General features: G+C 38.1%; 1 protein-coding gene across 6 annotated transcripts in view; it reads right to left on the reverse strand.

The window, feature by feature from the left end:
• Window positions 1-21215, reverse strand: part of camta1a (calmodulin binding transcription activator 1a) — a 283696-nt gene that overhangs the window by 256689 nt on the left and 5792 nt on the right. For all 6 annotated transcript variants that reach the window (XM_035954376.2, XM_035954375.2, XM_035954373.2 and 3 more), the window contains one exon: window positions 13555-13658. In XM_035954376.2, the coding sequence (XP_035810269.1) occupies window positions 13555-13658 (104 nt within the window). The remainder of the gene's footprint in view (window positions 1-13554; window positions 13659-21215) is intronic.

A 21215-nucleotide genomic window follows, 5' to 3' on the forward strand; every position in this document is an offset into this window, starting at 1 on the left:
ACTGTACGAAGCAGCTATTCTGATTCGTAAACCATATCCAAAAAACGAAGCAGGGCATTCATCTATGTCAAAGAAATATATGTGGTGTAAAAAGAAGATATAAAGAAATAAAACTGGCATCTCAAACTGCTGTCAATGGTCAGTAAAAGTACTAAAAGCCACAGCTAAGAGCATGAGAAACAGAGTGCTGCGTTAGACACATTAGCTATCTGTGCTGTACATTCATTCAAATAAGTTTCAGGTTCAGTGCTTTACAAGCTCTGACACATAAGGGATTAAACAAGCTGCATATTTTGAAGTACACTGGAAATTTTTAATGTAAAAATCACATCAATGTAATTTTTTTATTGAAAACTGTTTTACATCATTTGGACGGTTTATGTCTTCCATTAATATGGTTTCTCTTCTGGTCTTTGTAGTGAGAGTAGCAGCAGAGAGACAGACATACACTGCAATTTGTACTATGTAGAACCTGCGACTGCACAATCATTTCCCATGCAGCAACTCCATAAACTTTGCCTAGCAGACATATTTTTCAAATAAGCTGCACAGATCACTCATAGAAGATAGAAAAATGCACTAGTACAGAACATAATCAAAGGGGAGAGCGGAATAATAAAATAAACACCTCTCCCTGCTGTCACTCATCATTTCAGTGTCCACTTCCTTCAAAGTTTAGTATAATTCATTCCTCTCTGCAAAACTGCTTTGTCCTCAGCTGTGATTGGATATGCACTTATTCAGGAAATACATTTTTCGCAGAATTCGAGAGACTGCTGCAGGGAAGCTAAGTTTGAGACATTCAGGTGACTCGAGCAACACAGAGCAAAAGCACCAAGTGGATTCTGTCATTCCTGCCCTATGTATGACTTCAAAAAGAGAGGATCATTGGAAAATAACAGAATAAATGATCTGTCACGAGCGTTAGAACACAAACCCACTGAGAGCTTCCTTGTCCTGAAACTTGAAAAAGGTTTTAAAGAACTTGTTCAGTCCTGGACCTGGGACCTGTGGGACGGATCATTATGTCCTTGTCAGCTTTATTTTTCAAATTCAGACAGTTTTATTGATGTGTAAACATCTCGAAGAGAAAAGAGACTTCACATACTGCCCAGATGAACAAAGGGCTCAAGGACTTCCAACCAAAAGGACGTCTGAATCCTGCTGGACCAGGATCCTACAAGCTCCCTCAATGGGCAGCTTTGATAAGAGAAAACAATGAACTTATGGGGAATAACCTTTGATACTGTGAGTCACTGAAATACAAATATATAATCCAAAAGGTCAAGGCGACCTATGCAAGAGTAATGTCACAAAGTTAAGATACATTTCAGCTATAGCACTGAAAACAGGGCAAAAACCTTATATTGACAAGATTCAAAAAAGAATTTTGCCCTTGCAGGACTGCAGATATAGTCATGCATGCTATGCATACACACTTACATTATTTAAGTTTGTTGATTTGTTATGTCAATCTATACTGAGAAAATGGTGCTTTAAAATGATTCTATTTGGTTTACTTTTAAAAATGAAACATATTTGATCTACACTATAAATTTGAGAAATAGAAATTGACTCTCAGATTTGAGACAGGACTCAAATCTGATTTGATGCAAACACCTTTTTAGTTAGTCGCTATTGCTTTCAGATATAATAGCCAGGTTTTAGACAAGAGCAAATGACAGCCCAGTCAGCTGTGCATCCAGTCATGTCAGCCTGCCAAATGCTCAGGTTTCTTGTCTGCAATTTTTATAAATGCCTAACACATGCAGTAGGACAGCTAAAAATAAAAGTTTAAGATGGACAGTGTGTAACACAGATTTCCCTGCGACTGCAAAGAACTGCAAACATCAGCTTAACAGCTTGTTTGGTTGAGCAAAAAATAAATAAAAAAGTAAAAAGTTAAATGATGGATAAATGCAAGAAGTTCCTTGCATTTTAAACTTGTCCCTGCTGCTTACAAACAAGGTCAATGATAGCCCTAGTTCTAGTTCTCCGGCTTTGACAATGAGAGAGGGTTTAATCAGATGAAGGCCTAATGTAGCAGGGCTATAGAGGCACAGCCATGCCTGGAGCTGTCCATCAAATAGAAGAGGGCATGATGGGCTGGGATCCAAACAGGTCCACAGAGAATCCCAGCCTGCTGTTGTTGCTGGCTCCTCATTCTCAAGGACCTTTAGAGATCAAAGACCAACACACAACAAGAGAGTCGGCAAGAGAGAGACGGAGATAGCAAGAGATGGACCAAAGAAAGCGAGTAGGGTAAGCAGGAAGGATGCTATGAATCAGAAGAACCCATGTGGCCTTCCACTGATTACCCAAACACCAGGCCTCCTACTGAGTCCAAAGAACAGTCAAAGGGATTTCCTGGAGAAAGTCTGTGAAACATCCACTCATAGGCAAGCCAGCCTCCTCCATCCGGTACCAGATGAAGTATCTTCCGACCTCAGCTCAATCTGAACATGTTACATTTTGTAGTTTGAAAACGATGTGCTCCTTTGATATTCCAAAAAAAGATCCTCTTTCCTCTGAGGAATAGTCGAAGTAGCCTCTCTCCCTGCTTTCACTCTCTCAACAAAAATAAAAAGATACATGGTGTGCTTCTGCCGTCCGGCGCTCTTGTTTAACCTTGGCGAAATACAAAATGGGACAAGCAGTAGAGCCGAACAAATACTAAGGTACATGAAGCGTTACGAAACAACTTAGAACATCTAAAAATGGACAACAAAAATATAACTGAAAGGGCAAGCCGCCTAAATATGAGCTCAGCCCAATTTCACTGGAGATATCCACAAGGAGTTAGTGTTTGTCTAGATGGATGTACTCCATCAGAGCGATCCAGCATGGTGTGCTTAAATGGTATGTCCAATTCCGTGAATAAAATATAAGTATTAGGGACAGTCTCCAATCAAAAAACTACTGCCTTTAAATAAATACAGCATTTATATAAGGTTCATAGTTAATCTTAGAAACACATTTACATAATAAAAAGAACCTTGTTGTGAATGTGTAGATTACATTTTTTTTAAAGAGATTTTGATAGTGAATACTGACTTAGAAAGTATGGTTGGAAGTTGAATATTAATACTGAATTTGTTGAATATTATTTAGTGTTAAATAATATTGAATTCTGTAACTGCACGGTTTCCTTTTAGCATTCTGAGGAAGATAAAATGAACTAAGTAGATGAATACAAATATTAACCTTGATATTTATGGACTCAAGGCCTAGTCAAAAAGTCTTCTTGCAATTGTTTTCATCCTTAATACTTAATAACCTCTGTAAAAATGTTTAGATATATTTTTGACATGATTTTTGAACTGTTGACATGTTTCAGAAGTTCACTGCAGAATTACTTCTGTTTGAAGAGGATAGAATTTAGACCTGCACTGAATAACATTTGTCTTCCTCATCTGGCAGTGAGAATAATTACCCAAATGCTGGTGACGCATACTTTTGTATCGTTTTTCCACTTTACTTCTGGTTGCTGTAGATTGCTCTGTCTACGGTAGCTCCCCTCTTCAGCTCTATCCAACCAATCATAGCTGGTTCATGCAAAATGTATCGCTACAGAGGGAATCTCACCACAGACACCAGATTTAAAAGTCCAGTATTCTGCAAAATACTGACAGATTTGCCTGGCGCTTGTGTGAGGCTGTATGGTATGGGATTGAATGTAACAGATGTTTCACTTTATGTAAAAGACCCACACTCCAGCTTTAAGGTAACATGCACCTCATTGTCAGTGCATTTGTAAATAAGTGGAATTTGTCCACGCAAAAATACTATCATAAAATTTAGCATAAAAATGTGGTGTAATGACATTTCTTCAGGTCCATGTCTGTATTGTCACTTTATTCATCAAATGGTCAAGCCCAAATCGTGGCTAAGGGAATGGTAACCGTGTTAATGTTTGTCTATAATTTGGGTTTCATGAGGTCACAATTAAAAAATGTTGGAAGAGAAAGTAACTAATGAAGATGGATTTATTATTTTAATAACATTGAGGTCTATGGAACCACAAAAAAGGGTTAAACAACAGTTTTAGTATGTTAAAGGATATTTATGTGTTTTGTAATGTCAAAACAAAATGTATCCAATGTGTGGCATCATTTTAGTAAGGCAAACTTTTGATAGATAATTATAACTTGTCCTTGACTGAACAACATTACTTGTCCTTTCTGTATGTGACTGGAGTAGCTCTACAGTAGTGATGAAAATGGGAAACACAAAGTGTGTGTGTCTGTATAAGGGGTAGTTTTACACATCTCTGCAGACATAAATGTGTGACGTCAATGTTTACAAACACATGCTAGAATTATAGGTGCCACTTTAATCATAGTAAGAGCCTCTTTTGGAGCAAAGCAGCCCTTTTTTCTGCACTGGCTGCACTAAAAATGAAAAGATGTTTCACTGATAAGGAGGTAAGTGCAGAAAAAAATTACCATTAAAAAAGAGACTGGAGAGGAGTCAAAGTCATCTATTATTTCAAAATGAATGTGGAAACATATGTCTCTCATTAGGTGTTATGAGGGGATGAATTCACATGAATAAGCATTTAGTGAGCCAGTCAGGGGACATAGCGTAAGTACAGATGCTCCATTGTATATTTCTTTGTATTGTGCCTATGGTAATTGTTCAGATTGCTGCTGCCTTGTATTCTGGAGTCAGGTGGAAAACTTTATTCTCTACAAAGACTACTTAACCTTAGATTCAAAAAACTTCAACTGTGTCTTTTCTGTCTTTAAAAAAACGATGTTTTCTAAGACTATGATGTCAGCCTGTAAAATTTCATTGTTCAGGCGGTGGTCCCAAAGCATTAAGTACACTCACTGAACAATATAGCACTGGTCATGAACAATACTTTATCTGAAGCAATATGCGTATGTGTAATGAGTATGAGTATATAAGTAATTTTATAGCTTACCAGTTGCAGTAGCTGCCTTCTGGTACGCTGCAATCTCCTGATACACTTCTGACAGGATGTTAAACCACATTTTTGTGTTCCACAGGGTACACATGGCAAGAATAAAGCTGGCATTAATTTTGTTTGCAGTCTCTCTCCATGCATCTTATTTGTCTACTCTTGTCAATGTGCTACTAAATGTCCCTTTTATTATTTGTTTTCTCTGATGTACATCCTCTGTGAGCAGCTGATTTTTCTCTAGTTCCAGTTCAGCTCCAGTTTGGTTTTCTTTTTGTTTCAATTTTGGTCAATTTGCTTTAATTTTGTCTCTATTTAAATGGTTAGAGGCTGCTTGTTGTTAATTTCATATCAGTTAATTGCTGCTGGAGATATAAAAAAAAATCTGGGAAATTAGATTGTTTTCATGCAATATAGATGCTTTTTCTTAATATGATATTATTTGAGAAATGTCAGGATTTTTTTTTAAAAAAGAATAAACACAGTTCCTCTAAATGGTTGGAGCTTTTGAATCCTAAATAGGAGACAGGCTCTTTTTCTATCTCAAGAAAGTTTTTGTCTATAATTTATAATGAATCTCCAGCCCAGTTATCCACCTTAATTAGTGAAAGTGGAAGAATACTGTTCTGGCCAATCTTTCCATCTGGTGTTGAGTTTAGACATGTTGAATAAACCGCCAGTGGAAAAACATATGATATTGTATACAAAGATTCAGTTAAACTCATCAGTGCGTGGCAATGCACTTAAAAGTTCGAAGGTTAGATTCTTAGATTAAAGAGAGGATCATGGTAGTGAATATGATAACACCCCTGCCATTCAATCCTCATGGCTGGTAGGGATTCACTCATGTGAACGCCTACTGTCTATGGGACAATATAACAGTTTATTGAAGCGTAGATGTGCACGTCCAATGCAGAACTCATTTTCCTTTATCTAGTAAATAAACTTAAACTCCATTACAAAATGGTTCTGCGCAAAAAAACCCTGACCCAGCAATTCGGAGAGAAAGGTAGAAATCTTTCTGTCTATACCTGAATAGCTTTGCAGCTCAGTGAACACATGAGGGAAAAGGGAAAGAGACAGAAGATAAGAGAAAAGGAGGGAAACCAGAGGAAGAGAGAGATAGAAAGAAATCGAAGACACAAGCTGGGTTCAATTTAGAGGCTTCCCACAGGAGGTGGAGTGACCTGTATCTGCTACAATAGAGGTCATGCAATTTTGAGTGGATACCCCTGTCTTCAGAGGATACTGAGGACCCCTGCCTTGATGTGCACATCCAGAGGAAAAAAGCAAAGGGTTCCTGTAGCATGCAGGACCCCCTGAATGACCTGACTGGTGGGTTCCTATTACAATTGCCTCACTACACCGTAGCCTCGCAATTGACACCTCACAGTACGCAACAACACTAGCAATCAGTAAAGCTATCAAGCTCACAGGAAGTTACTATGAAGTCAGCCATCCAAAGAAACTCTACCAGTTTCGTATATTCCTGTCTTCTACTTTCATCAGACAAATGTGATGAAAAAGCACCAAGAAATATATTATTTAGTAAACTGTAATTGAGTGGAAACTACAGCAGATGAAAGTATACGATCATTCCATGCAAACTCAACACAGAGACATAAATTAGCCTGGGTGTTTCTATTGAAAACACTTTGAAAAGAAATAGCGAAAACTTGACATACTGCAACACTGGCTGAATAACTGTGCTCCCTGAGCAGCCAGAATAAATTGTGCAGGCATTTTGCCATCTAAACCTCAACTGAGTAGTTCAATGAAGAGCTGATATAAATAAACCTGAGCCTTGGTTCAAAAAGATTGTCACAAATTCTCACCTGCTCCAACTCTCATATGTAATCAGTACCTGTTACGGAGAAACATTACATCTAATCCAGAAAACACTAACAAAAAAAAAAAAAAAAAAAGGAAAGCAACAGCAAACAAACAAACAGATAGATGGACAAACATGACCTTTAATTTCCTCTGATTGCCTAAGAGAAGCTAATGAACATTTCTGTAAACATTTGCAATTGGTGGGAGCCATTTTAATTACTCTCATCAGAGAAAGCCCTGCATGGCAAGAAGCTCAAATGAAGATAAACATTTAATCAAGCATGACCTTGTGTTCAATTAGGTGAATGTCCATAAAACAACACTGACAGTTCGATGTAATGACAGAAATGTATCAGAACTCACAATACCTGGTAATTTGACCAGGGTAGTCAAATCTCTCTACAAGCCAGTCCTAATCCATAGGAGAAAGCTTTTATCCACCCACTGTTTTAATGAGGTCAGGATATCCTAAAGGGGATGCTACAGCTTTTGCACTTGAAGTTTCAAGCCAAAGTCTTAGGTCTGCAATACGCTCCAAACAAAATAAAATTTGTTTTGTTCGTAAAGGTCGAGCTGGTGTTGAACACAGTGCTATGAATAAATGCAGGCACACTCACTAGAACTTGAGGTCTGTCTATTTAAAATACAAAATGGAGGTGGGTGCCCAGGGTTCCCACAGCGTTTGAAGTGGAGGTACCACACTGCCTGAAATAAAGAGTTTTTCCACTAATGTCAGAGAAAATGATTCTGTGTTTAGGAAATCTATATTTAGGCTTGTTAAATTTCATGTAAAATGAGCAAACATCACATATTCACTGGGACAAATTCCTGTTTAAATTATCATCTAGTAACTATATTAATGACAATAACAACAATGAGTTATTTCAAGAGCATTTTGATTCAGATCAGCGCCATGTGTTTGCTTTGCAGTGAATAATTAGAGTACAGCACTTTGCCGTTTAAAGTTTGTATTGACCAGCTGTATTTGATTCGTCAATGGGTGTGATTTAATGGGGGCATCGCCTACCACCTCCACTAACCAAATTCCTGGAGGAAACTATGCTGCAGTTGCAGCATGACACAGTCAGAGAAGATAGTAGCGTGAAGTATTAAGATTAATAAAAACACAAAGGCACATGTGACAGTTGAACACGGTTAAAAAATAAATCTGCAAACAGTTCCAACAAGTTTGGATTACCAGTCTGACCATACTGCAGTAAATTAAACCAAAACTAAAGTTTTGTTTTGGCCATGAAACTGACCCACCGCCCACACACCCTAAACACTAATTTAGCTTTCAGGCATGCTGGGGACTAAGAAAAGTAAAAAATTTGGTTGTGGAATTATTTTCCAACAGGCTACTGATACCACAGTGAACTGAAATGAAGGAGGTTTTTCAATAGCTAAGAAAGACCCTTTCAATGCTAGATATCCATAATACATACATATGTGAGATGCAGGCCCATTGTTGTGTTATCCTTTTATGTTTAAAATTACAATATTTTACAATGGAGAAAAGAATCACTACCATTAAAGACCAGCTGAATTAAGAAAAAAAATTAATTTCCCCTCTCTAATTGTATTCAAACAAGTGTAAAATCACAACAGCAGGATCCAAGATACCACAGTGGCATGGAGGGGGTTAACACAAATTATGTTTTAGTCAGAGATAAGGAGTGAATGGTTACACCGCACTGCATCCAATTGTGCTTGTGATTATAGCACCTATCTTATGGTGTTACTGACAGTCCATCCGATATCAGTGTTAATTTCATTTGTTGTGGTTTTTGATCACTGCTTCCCTGCCTGTTCCACCCGCTGCCCGGTGAGTCCACTTAGTGTTTCTACTGGTTCTCCGGCTCTGTCTTGAGCGGTGGCGTATTGCATGTGGGCACCATGCTGTGCTGCTGCTGGCAACAGCGTGAGGCAGAAGAGGATTATTCCTGACGACAGGGGCATTAAATGTGTAGCAGGCCGGTGGAGGCCTGAGCTGATGCTCTCTTGTCTGTTTTGGTTCAGCACCAGTTCAGAAGCAGTCCCCTCTAAGCTGAGTGGGAGCTCACAGTACTCAGAGCGTTGTGCCGTTCATTAAAGGCTGAGGGTGTCACACCAGCTTAGACCCAGTGTCCTCTCTCAACCAAGGCTTCAGCTGTACTCTTCTGCCTCTGCTTTTCAACACTGAGTGACTGGGAATGTAGTCACTTTACTGCAATTGGCAAATTTTCTCTATTTGTCAATGCTTTATAAGGACACACTTGAACCACGTGGTAAAAGTCAGAAAGGTTTATGTCTACAAGGAGGCTAACACCGATGGGTCTAATCTAGCACGTTGTGGCGTACAAAATATTACTCACTCTAGCCCTCAAAACTCACATAACAAGTCATAAATGCTGTCATTGAGACTCTGTGGCTATAAGAGCTGCTCCAGAAGTACGTAGTTAAAGGGTAAAGTCAGACTACACAGGAAAAAAGTCAAGCCAAAATAAAATCAGCTCCTGTCATTGACTGGTGGTTTTCCAACAGACGACACACTTGCTTTGAATCCCATGATAATACACAAGCTGAATCAGAACTCTAAAGTGAACCAAAGACCACAAAGTCCATCTTGAAAATAGCCCTGGTAAAATTGCAATTCTCCAGCACAACTCAAGTCCTGCAACCTTCATGCCAGCATAACCAAACATCAGGCTGACTCTCTTTGATCTTGAAAGGGATATAAGCCTAAAGCCCTTCCTGTGTGAGATGTCCTTCTTTAAAAAGATTCTAATCTCAACCGAAATGTCTAGCAAAATAGAGGTCATCGTGCCAGAGCACCGAGCAGACAATAGCAGTTGGTTGCAGACCTGAGAGGAATTCTGTGAAGATTTGTTCCTATGTGTCTCACATGAGAGGCACGGTGACATCAATGGCTGAAAGAGCAGTTACACAAACAAGGTAAATATAGAATCCTGGGAAGTATTTCTATTTTCTTCTACAACTTGCTCACTATAAAGTGCGCTATCATCTTGTCTTATTTTGACAGGTGAGAAATCACAGAAATGTCACTGATTACCGCAACAGAAAAATTTCATTTCAATCATGACCTCCTTTCGTATTTCTTTCACCAAAACCTTGTTTTTTTTCAAGTGCTGCCAGGTACTTTTCTCCCATTGATAATTTGAAGGCTGGTAGCATATCCGTACCTTGCACGCTACTCGTGATTCACTGATGACAGTACCATTCAACCTTCTAAACTCCCATCCTCTCCCTTGAATTTTGATTCGATTGGTTTATCTAATTTTCCAGTAAATGCTTGAAATGTGTTCCTGCACACCTTCTTCTCATGAAACTGCACGGGGGAATCATGAGAACGATAGAAATTAATAGTTCTGCTTTAGCTTTGCTTTACCACACCAGTATCACTACAGCCCCCACTCACTCTCCCTCCAGTTTTAAAGTTTCCAAGCAGCAAGCTGCGTCTTTAGTCGTTTCCACAAATTCATAAATGAAACGGAAACAGAAGCAAATAATGCACAAGTGAAGTGAAAAGTGGAGAACAAATGAGAAGATCTGTGAATTATAATGTGTAAAAAAAAAAAAAAAAACATGAACTGTTCAGTTTCCAGATGAACAAACAGACAATATGCTGGACTATTATTATTATTATTATTATTATTAGTAGTAGTAGTAGTAGTAGTAGTAGTAGTAGTAGTAGTAGTAGTAGTAGTATTGTGTAACACAATACAGTGCAAAAGTAAAAATTTCTATAATCTTCACATTATTTTCCTCATTAACTGTTTGGTCTAAAAAAAAAAAAAAAAAAAAACATAAAAAAGAGCGGAAATTGTTTACTGCAATTGAGGAGAGCCCAGTGTGGCCTTTCACAATAGTGCACAACCCAAAGATATAATTAATGCTGAGATTGAACAATTAATATCTGAAAATTGAAAACCAGACAAATAGTTGCTTAATGATGACACAGTTACTCAATAATGAACTAATTTCTGACAATTGATTGATCATTGTATTATTGCAGGTTTGAATATTTCTCACAGTTAAATGAATCTCTAATACTCCTGCTGAAAACGGCATGTTAGACTACCTGAAGGCCTAACGCATCAGCAAATAGTGTCAGATATGAAGTAGTCAAGCTTTGTGTCTATAGTATATGTTACGTAACAGTTGCTCAAATGAACATTAGCAGCCAACCGAGTAGACTATTCAGATTCCTTAAACATAGAAAATGGGAAATTAGTGCATTAAGCATGCCGAGCCAGTGCCAGAAATATGCACAGAATTGATGAGGTGTCACTTTCACTGAGAGTCACACAATGGCACCGACAAGAGCTTCTCTGATCCCTCCCTTCCTGCCTGTCTTCCACCAATGAGGCACAAACACTCTGATTTGCATGGTCTGCACAAAAAAGAAACGTCCTTGATTTTAGGAAAGGTTGCCTCACTCTCTTCAGCCCCGGAAAACACTATTGGCATGCATACCACAACACCAAGACAACCGTCTTTTTTACTAATTCTTTTTTTTTTTTTTTTTTTTTTTTTTTACCGTTTTCCTGTCAGCCAAACATCCACAGAAAAAATTGCAGCTCTGTAACATAACATGGTGTGTTTTTTCATGAAATATGTCTGTTATGATTTAATTTGGTAATAAATGATAAGACATGCTAACAACTGTGGCCGACAGCATTCCCGAGCAAATGCTTAGACATACATTTTGAGATCAATTTCAAAGCCATGTTAATTAATTTAGACTGCTTGCAGCACAATGCAGGTCAAACAGGGCAAACAAGTTACAACATCAGCCAATTAGAAACACACAAGCGTTATACATTTTTTCCTATAGAGTACAGCTTGTGAGCACAGATATGACAGATAGAGACTTAAATGAAGAGTGCTTTACAGTATATGCTTTTCTTTTACTGCATTAATTAGCACTGTTATTTTGACGACTACAAGTCTTTACCACAGTTATGTTAATTCCCTCAATTATTTTCTAAAATATACTGACTTCACAAAATCCCTGTGTAAAATACTATTTAACTGCATGTCACTGACAGATTGTCTTTTTGAATATCCTGTTTCTTAGAAACGAGGCTGTCTGGTGCCTTATCATCTGGTTGTTTTTCAGTCAATTAACTTTCATCACTGCAGATGACTATATTTATATGGTCACAATTTGTTAATCAAAAGCATGGATGGTTGATTTTTGCATATTGGTTTTAAGATTTGTCATGGAGTGTATTTAGGTCTAATTACTACCAGTTATTCTCTGAAAAGAAGAACCAGTTTTTCATCTATCAATAGTGCAAAATGATAAATTCATCAACCTATCCCCTGAGAAAGAGAGCAGGCTGACAAATGAGTTCTGAGGCAAATGAAGCAACACAAGTCCCTGTTAGGGAAATACAGTGTAACATATTCAAGACTTAAATGCTTTGGTCTATGCCTTAAAATAATCCTACAACAAATCAGTTACTATGTCAGGTCTTTCCAGAAATACAACTTATTTCCTCTTGTATTTTGGAATGAACTCCAAAATGTGTCAAAGTTAGTTTGAATTTAAAAAGTTAAACAAAATACCAGCAGAAATCAAATCAGATTGCTGTGTCTAAATCTTGATCTGCCACAGGCTTGTGGGAGGCACATATTAAGACTGAGACAGCAGAAGCTAATGAGAAACTTTCCAAGAGATTTGAAACTCCTGTATACAACATATTTTTGTACATGTGTATCTTGATTTCTTTTGGTAAAGAAAACAAAGGCCATCTGTGACATCTTACACAAGTGTAACATTTTTATGTGGAAAAACCCCCCCCCAAAAAAACGGTTTGTTATTTTTCCCTAATGTGATGCAAACATGAAATGCGAGACACCTTGTGCCTTCACAATGCCACTGCTAAACACTATTTATGTTTACACCGGGAGCCCCTCATAATGCTAAATTCAGCAGGAGTGAAGTATTGTGTATAAAACTCGATGTGCAATTGACATTAGCCTATGATTTATGCCAAACAGAGCTTACTTGCTGAATGAGAACTGCCAAGTTTATAATAAACACTCCCCAAAATACAAGACATTTAACAATTGTCTCAGTTTCAACATGTGGATAGCTGGTGTGAATGTTTGTCGACTGTCTAGTTTGTGCTCATATCCCACCACAGAGCATATGGTATGACAATTAAATGTCAGGCAATCCATGCAGAGCACAGATAGCAATGAATTATCCATGTTGGGGAAAGACTCTGTAATGCAGCTAAAAGAAACCATCAGAGGAAGCAGTGGGTTTGTATAAGACAATCCATTTCAAAATCATTTCACTGAACATGATTGCAAAGGTAGATATGCTCAGCGATATGTCTGACGGTGTACTCTAAATGTAATAAATAATATATCTAAAACCTAATGAGAAATATAAAAAAAAAGAATAATAAAACCTTTAATACATTTGAAACAGATATGATGAATTGTGCAACTGATGTAATCTGAACAGGGAACACAAGAGCATAAACCAAACCTAATATATTTAAATGCATTAACTATGGCACAGGCTCAGTGTTATCATATGATCTATTTTAACATATGGCATCTGTGAGTAGTGAGGAAAAAGGTTTTCTGTTCTGAGAGGATATTTTGGTGGAATGGGGAACCTCACACAGTAGCAGTGATGTTGTTTTGAAGAGAGTTCACATGACTTATGAATCTGTCTGAAAAGGGCCTGAGAGAACAGCGTGTCTTTTGGACGGGTATCTGTGTAAAAAGATGGATTTAGGAGAAAGAGGCATGATAAGGAGTGGTGTCCTTACCTCATTAGTGTTCCACCGGTGTCTCTCCTTTGGCAGCGAGGTGCATTTTGGTAGACATTCAAGCAGCTTCTTGGGCAGGTATATTTTCAAATGTCCATGTTCATCTACAACAAGAGCAAGACAAAAAAGAATATTTAGCACAGGCTTTCATACCTTATTGACTCGCTCGTCTCCCTCTTTATCAGTCTATCAGTCTCTCTGCAGCAAAACGCTGACTGCAAAATAACTATCCCCAACTGAATTAGGAAATTAATTTAAGAATAGGGTATTGCATACATTTTACTTTGTGGTCGGCTAAATTATTTTACTGTGAAATGTATTCTATCAGGGGAGTTCACCAGACATTTTTTACTGTCAACTTGTAAAGGCTGTGTCTATTCATTATTTAGACACAATAAACACCCTTGAGTGATTTTATAGTGCATGGAGATTTAGTACGGGAATCTGTGTGCGGCACAAAAGAATGTGGTGTATTATTCAGAGAAATAATTACAATTACTAGGCCCCAATGCTTAAATCAGAATGAACGTATTTCAATCTATAATTTACATTTCACATTCAGTTCACAAGAATTATAAAACAGTAATGTTTAAAGACCTGCTTTTACATGAATGCATTCAAATGTTCATTTCAGTTCATTGCTTTCTTCTTGGTCAAATATGCATAAAATATGGTTTAAGTGTGAGCAAATTATATTTGTATAGGAGGAAAAAAACATGTTGAATTCACAATACCATGAAGAATTCTATTACAATCTTGGTGTGTTTCTTTAATCAGAGCATGAGATAGAAACTTATGTGTCAATAATTTCAGCAACTTACAAACAAATTGTGGACACTCTAAGCAAGGATGATGCAATTCACAATTAGTAGAAACACAAAAAGCAGTGATTGTCAATTATAGTGAGATGGCAGGGGAACCTAAGGTAGGAGACGATGCTACAGCAAAAGTAAACAATAAAGTAATACCAAGTGGAACAAAATCTAAAAATTCTATATGGAAAAAAAGGTGTCAGACTGTGTCACTGAGGGCATATTTATGCATCAAGAAAGAACAAGGTAACAATATGAGGTTTTTTGTCTCTATAGCTGCCAGTAAAGTTTGTACTCTTCCTGTCCCCTATTCTCACAGACTGTAAGCTTTTAATCTTTTTTTTATACTTTCACTACTTCACTTCTGATGAATTTAAAGACTGTAACACAGCAGATCTTGGGTGTGGAGTTAGTTAATCTAAGTAATGTTCTACCATGTAAAAAATAAATATATTATTCAGCTTTAATGTGTGTAAATTGAATGTAAATAAATTCACTAAAGGTAATGCAAAATACTGAATTTGTATGTAATGCAATATAGCTTGAAAATAATTCAACAACAAAACAAATAGCACAGACTGTGCTTTTTTTACATTCATATAACTGTGGGTTAGGGGAAAATGGGAAAGTAAAGGGAGAGACAGAAAAAGCCTGAGTATGAGTGCTGACTATGGTTCCCTGGGGTAGATGATATCAGTGGTTGACTGTAAAAAAAGAGAGAAAAAGTTCAACCAAAGCAAAATACCAATAAGCCAATACAAATAATCCTGTAGTGCACTTCATTATGAGGGTATACAAAGAGTTTCTGTAGGTTACCTTCTGTATATCACACATAGAGTACAGTGCTACAGCCCAAAAACCTCCAGATGGAAAATTCAACACAGCTGATCCACAGAGATGAAGCTGGCTCAAAGCCCCTAAGTGTAATGAGTAAGGTGGAACGTCACTGCTCCCACAGGAATGTAAGAGTAGCTCTGTCGTATCTGCTACATCCGTCTGTACCTATAATGCTACATGTAGTTTTATATGAGCTGCACAGGTATCTGTAATTATTTGCTTCGCCCAATTAAGAATCACATACAGCATCTGCTCCTTGGTACAGCCACAGCGTTTTCACTGACAAAACTGGGAAACGTTGCGACTGAATGATCAGCGAGCTACCAAAGAGAAAGGGGGAGCTGTGTCCACGTGCAGACTATTTATTATGCAGCACCGACTTAAAATTTAATCAAGAAACAAATAAAAAGTGACAGCAGATGCACAGTGGCTTCATGGGGTCAGTACAAAGTCTTAGCCATCTCCTATCATACAACATGTGCTCTGAAGATTTGCTCTTTGCAACTGACAGACAGCAATAACAGCAAATACATATGGTTAGTCTGTCTGTGCACAGATTATTCAGGATTTAATGCTACCCTCTGGCACATCCTCCTATGACACCATCAACACCAGTCTCAAGTGTGTTGAGGATTTTCTTACCGAGAGAGCAGAGATAGAAATCTACTGCAGGAGGATATGCCTACTCAATCTGCTGGCAGGCTAAAATATTTGGGATGAGCACAACAAAGAGGGTCTTGACGAATGTAATAAAATCTCTTCGGTGGTTTTAATCGTTTCATAACCTTAAACTTATACTGGTCTTTGCACAACATGTTTGTGTGCAAAGTACTTTTTGGCTCTACAACTCACTGCCACGGACCGCTGAATTATGCAAAATACGTCTCAGTTCAGTACGCTGTGCACAATAAAAGGTGACACAACTGCAACATAACTGCATTTTACTTTGAAATGCCAGTCTTGTATTTGTCAGCTAACAACCCCTCAAGCAATAAAGCAACCAATGTAAACCCTGCAGGACTAACAAGGTGTTAACTGAGTTTCTTCTAATCCCTTAACCTTACATGGATACTTTTTAAATCAGGTTACAACCAAAACCGGAGAATGATTAGATTACTAATGCATATAAAAACATTCTGAAGGTGAAAGAAGCTCAGCGTATATATTCAGGTGTTGTTTTTGCAGTAGTGCCATAGTATGCAATAACATACAGCCATTACATTAAGCAAATGTATTTTCACAAAAATCTGTGTTATTATTCCCTTTAAAACTGTTTACAGTGGTTCACTTTTTATATGTTGTTTATTATTTTACATCTATGGACTAGACACACAGTGCACTCAGCATAGTCTCTCCAGCACATTGCATTTGATATGAAGCAAAAACTGTGGGTTTAAAGTGCTGACTTTCAGTATTTGATAATCTGTGCAATGTTCCTGACTGGCCAAGTCAGTCAGCTGACCTCAGTCCAACTGAGCATGTGTTTCACTTGCTGAAGACCAGACTGAAGGCAAAAAGCCCCCAAAACAAGCAAGAAATGAGCATGGCTGCAGTACAGGCCTGGCACACTACGGCCAGGGAACATGCCAAGTATCTGTTGATGTCTATGGATCGTGTATTTCAGACAGTCATTGATGGCAAGGGATTTGCAAACAAATATTTAACAGCATATCATGAGCCAAGTCATGAAATATAGAAATTTTGATATCTGAAGTTTAACAGTATACCTATGCCATGCGGTTTCACAATGTCCTCCAAAGTCAGATATTCTAAAATCAGCAGCTTCAGTGTAATGGATAAAGTACTTGTGTTGCATTTATTTGATATGTATGTGAGGTCATTGTTATTTAGTCCAGACAGACTGGTGTCAATGTTTACTTTTGCTGCTAAATTATCAGAAAACTGTGCAGAGAAACAAGGTCTTTAGTCTGGTAACTGTTGTTAACAGAAGGTCTATAAACAGTACAGGCCTTACAGTAAATTACCATCAGATTATACAGAGGGCCACTGTGTTCAAGGTTTTATCTATCTCAGATATGGATGACTGTATTTCAGGCTAACTACTGTCATGTCTCAAAAACTGTGCTGTGCTTCTTGCTGTTAAATAAACCATGTGCTTTAGATGTGGCACTTCGTCAGATGTTCAGTGGCCTTCTCTAATCTGAGTCCTTGTCTAACTTGAAAGGGGCCTTGTTTTCACACTAGAACGTTTCTTACAAGCCTCTCAAAGCACACAAAGTGAACTCAACATAACTGAGGTTTCCTTTCTACAGCACTGCACTCTCATAACTCTAAACTGTTTTGTTCAGTCAGCCGCTATTTATCCACACTAATAATATTTGAGCTACTGTATGTCTTCTGTTCCTTCCACGGGGCATTTCCACCAGTGTGAATGGGGAACTGTGAGCGTTCCAGCAAAGTGTTGCTCACTAATTAAAGATCTGTCCACTGTGGAATTGAAATCCACATATACTGTAGTTTGTGCATCAGCTAAATGCAGTCCCAAGGGGAACAGCTTGGACACCAAAGTTGGAATAAGTTTATAGAGTACAGACAAGCGCTTCCTAATCAAATTGTCTGATTTGATCAGTGCATAAGCAACAAATTACCCACAAAAGAAGTCGCTCTGAAAATGTAAATTTGCTTTTTTACTTAACCAGAAGCTGATCAAAGCCTGAAAAGAATTCTGCTTCTTTGCATTTCCAGTTGATTCTCCTGTAAGGTTTAATATTTATTTTGGAGTCTAAACTGCAGGCTTAATGACTACTTGTACATTAGCCAAGAGAGGGATACACAGAAAACTACTATTTGGTTGTAAAACACTAAAGTGCAAGACAGGCTGATACCAGAGCTTGTTACATGAGAGGATGTGCTGAGCTGAGCTGGCACACTGGAGCCAATTACATTCTAGGTCTTGATGAGCGAGCTCACATACAAAAGGCTAAACAGGGAGAGGAACTCTTTTCAATACAGAGACTAGAGGTCTGCAGCTTTCATGTTGCCATCACAGGCCATGTGTGTGCTGAGCAGTGGCAGCCTGTGAACGCCTCTTCATAATTCACATCACCCTCTGCCGAATGATTATAAAGATATATATTTTTCAGTGCTGATGTTTGGATTATCACTGATCCTGGCTGCTAAGCAAACACTTGGGCCGAATTTAAGGGTATCTGTCATGCTGGCTTGCTCCAGCCCCACCCTAGAGATGAGAGCGAGGGTCATGAGACTGGAAAGGCTGACAAAAACAAATCTTTAATCAATATCTGAGCCCTGAACGCAAAACCTTCTCTCTTCCGTCTCTGTCTCAGAGCGCTCTGGGAGTGACAGTTTTTCTTTTTAATCTGTGCCCACATTGTGGAGAAATTGCAAGCTAATGTTTTGGCTATAGATCATTCAACAAATCGCTGCTGGCGGTGCATATCCAAAGTAACTGTTTGAATGCAAACATTTTCCACAACAGTTCAGTGGCTAATATGGCTTATGGATGTCAGGAGAAGTGTAACAGTACCTGCTCTTTTGTAGCTATACCTAAAACACGTGGGAGGAGAATCACAGAGGAACAAACAGTCGTGTGGATAAACATTTGGCTCTCATCTCTGTCCAGTAAGATGTGCTGTGAAACTGAATTAGGCCTATGGCAATGTCTGTTATCATTATGCTGGAAGACAGCCATCCACTGGGCTGGACCAAAAATGCCCTTAAGAGTTTAGCTAAAAAAATTTGCTTGGTTAGCTAAATAAACTTAGCTCAGACATATTTCATCAGCTGTGTGACAGAATGTCAAGCTACCAGAAACAAAAATATGCTCCTGCATCTCCTAAAAGTAAACTTTATCCAAGCAAAAAGCAATAAATATTATGGTGAAAACAAGCTCTTCCTTTGACGCAGTCTCACATCAAAATTCAACACTAATGATAGTTAATCACTTAGACGTCCTCCGAGATTTGCCTGCATATTTCCAAATATGATGACTATTTTTTAACTGAAAGTAACAACATTGAATGCTGTTTAAGGTCAAAAAAATAGCATTCATCTAGTGATGCTCTCACCCCTTGCAACTACCAATATTTGTTCCAGTAGCTTACTTTTGAAGCAGAAACAGCCATTCTAGTCGCACTCATTTATATGGCGAGAGTAAGAATTGCAAAAACTCTTCATCTGAATCATTGTTTGCAACAATAGCAGAGGATTTGAAAGAAATATTTTTAAAAAGTCATCATCTTTCAGTGTGCAAAAAACATGCATTGCACCCCAAAAAAATAAAAGCATAAGCCTGTTATACTAGACAAGGAGGAAGGAATATAAGACATAAATTCCTTTTAATTCATAGCATGCAAAGTAAAACATTACACAGTCTAATTAGATGCAATTTCTACAGCATGCACAATGATAAATGTAAAAGATATAATTCATTCAAATGCATAGACAGGATTAGAAGTATGGCAATCTACAACTGGAATGTGCATTATGTATCATGCAGGAGGTATAACAGCCAGATCTATAGGAGGCCAGATGTCAAACCAGTTCGATGACTGAGTGGACCTAAAGCTCAGACAATGAGTAAACAAGGACAAAGCAGTGACAAGGTGCTGGCAAGAGAAAAAAAAATATCTAGACAAAAACACGTGGTCAAATGTGAAGCAGGGAAGAACTCAGACAGCCATGGGGAAGTGCTCAACCGATGACATGCTGTCAACTAAAAGTAATCAATCCGGTTGTGAGACATGAAAGAATGAGGAGGAAAGGTAACGATGGGGGTTTAACCTGAAGGAGGCTATGGCCATGGCATTTACAGTGATGGGATACTGCCTTTGGTAGCCTTCAGAATAGGACACTTTCCTCTTTTTCACCAAGTCTCCCAAATTCTTGCTAACATCACAAACTATCTGCGGCCAAATGTCATGGCTTTCAGGCTCCTTTAACATTCTTGAAGGCAAGGTTTAATTAATTCTTAAAGTAATTATTAACCACTCATTTAAAATTTACTTGATACAGTTCAAACATTTTAAAAAAACAGCTACATTTTCCCTTTGCTCCTTGACAGTCGAAAATCCTTATTTTCAAGAGCCTTGAAATATTGCAAAACTTTACAAAAACACTGTTTCATTTGCACAGATGTTCAATATTTATATTGACTGACTTTACACAGAAGACTGGTGGTATTTGGCTTTAAGTAAACAGAACACTTGATTATACCAAACTCTACAGGCTGGTACTTGCGGGAGTTCCTGAACTGTGCTTTACAACAACACAGGACAATTTAAGTAGTGTCAAATTGCACTGGCATTAATGACAATGATGCCTTTCGTCCAGGGGCTGGTCTCCCTACAGCCTGATGGCTCTTGATGGGGATAAAGAGAGGGGTATGCAGACATACACTTAAAATAGCCATGTGTTAGCGTAGGACTGGGAAACCAATTATCTTTATCATTTGGCCTGTAGCCTGTTCGATAGCAATCTTACATACAGTGAAATTACTAGCCGCCCACAAGCAAAGACAGAAAAGTCCTAGTGAACTTCACCAGTGTGCTGCTGTGTTACCAGAAAACTGAAACAAAGAGAACACTACATGTCTTTTAGTGATAGCATCAAGCATGAGGTTTTGACCTGCAATGCACACAACAGCTGTTGTAAAAGATGCAAAAGGTGTTTTTTCCCACTGGGAAAGACAGAAAGAGTCTGTATGCCAGTGAAAGACTTGAATTACACTGAATCTCACTGAACACTATTCCTTATTTAGCTGTGTTACAACCAGACACGATGTGACATGTGCAGTATGGCAGCTTTCATTGTTTACAATTACACTGTTTACATTCCCTCAATGGTATTGTGCTGGACACAGTGTGGCTCTGCGTGGTTATAATACTATAGCGTAATATAGCATAATAAGGAAAGACTGTCAAAAAGTCAAACAGCTTTAAAAAAAAAAAGCCTAGGCCTATTACTGGAAGTTCAACAAACATGCACACACGGTTAACTGCCTGCAACAATCTGAAAATGACTCTTTATGTG

This window comes from Amphiprion ocellaris, chromosome 8, assembly GCF_022539595.1.
Source record: "Amphiprion ocellaris isolate individual 3 ecotype Okinawa chromosome 8, ASM2253959v1, whole genome shotgun sequence".
NCBI lineage: Eukaryota > Metazoa > Chordata > Actinopteri > Pomacentridae > Amphiprion > Amphiprion ocellaris.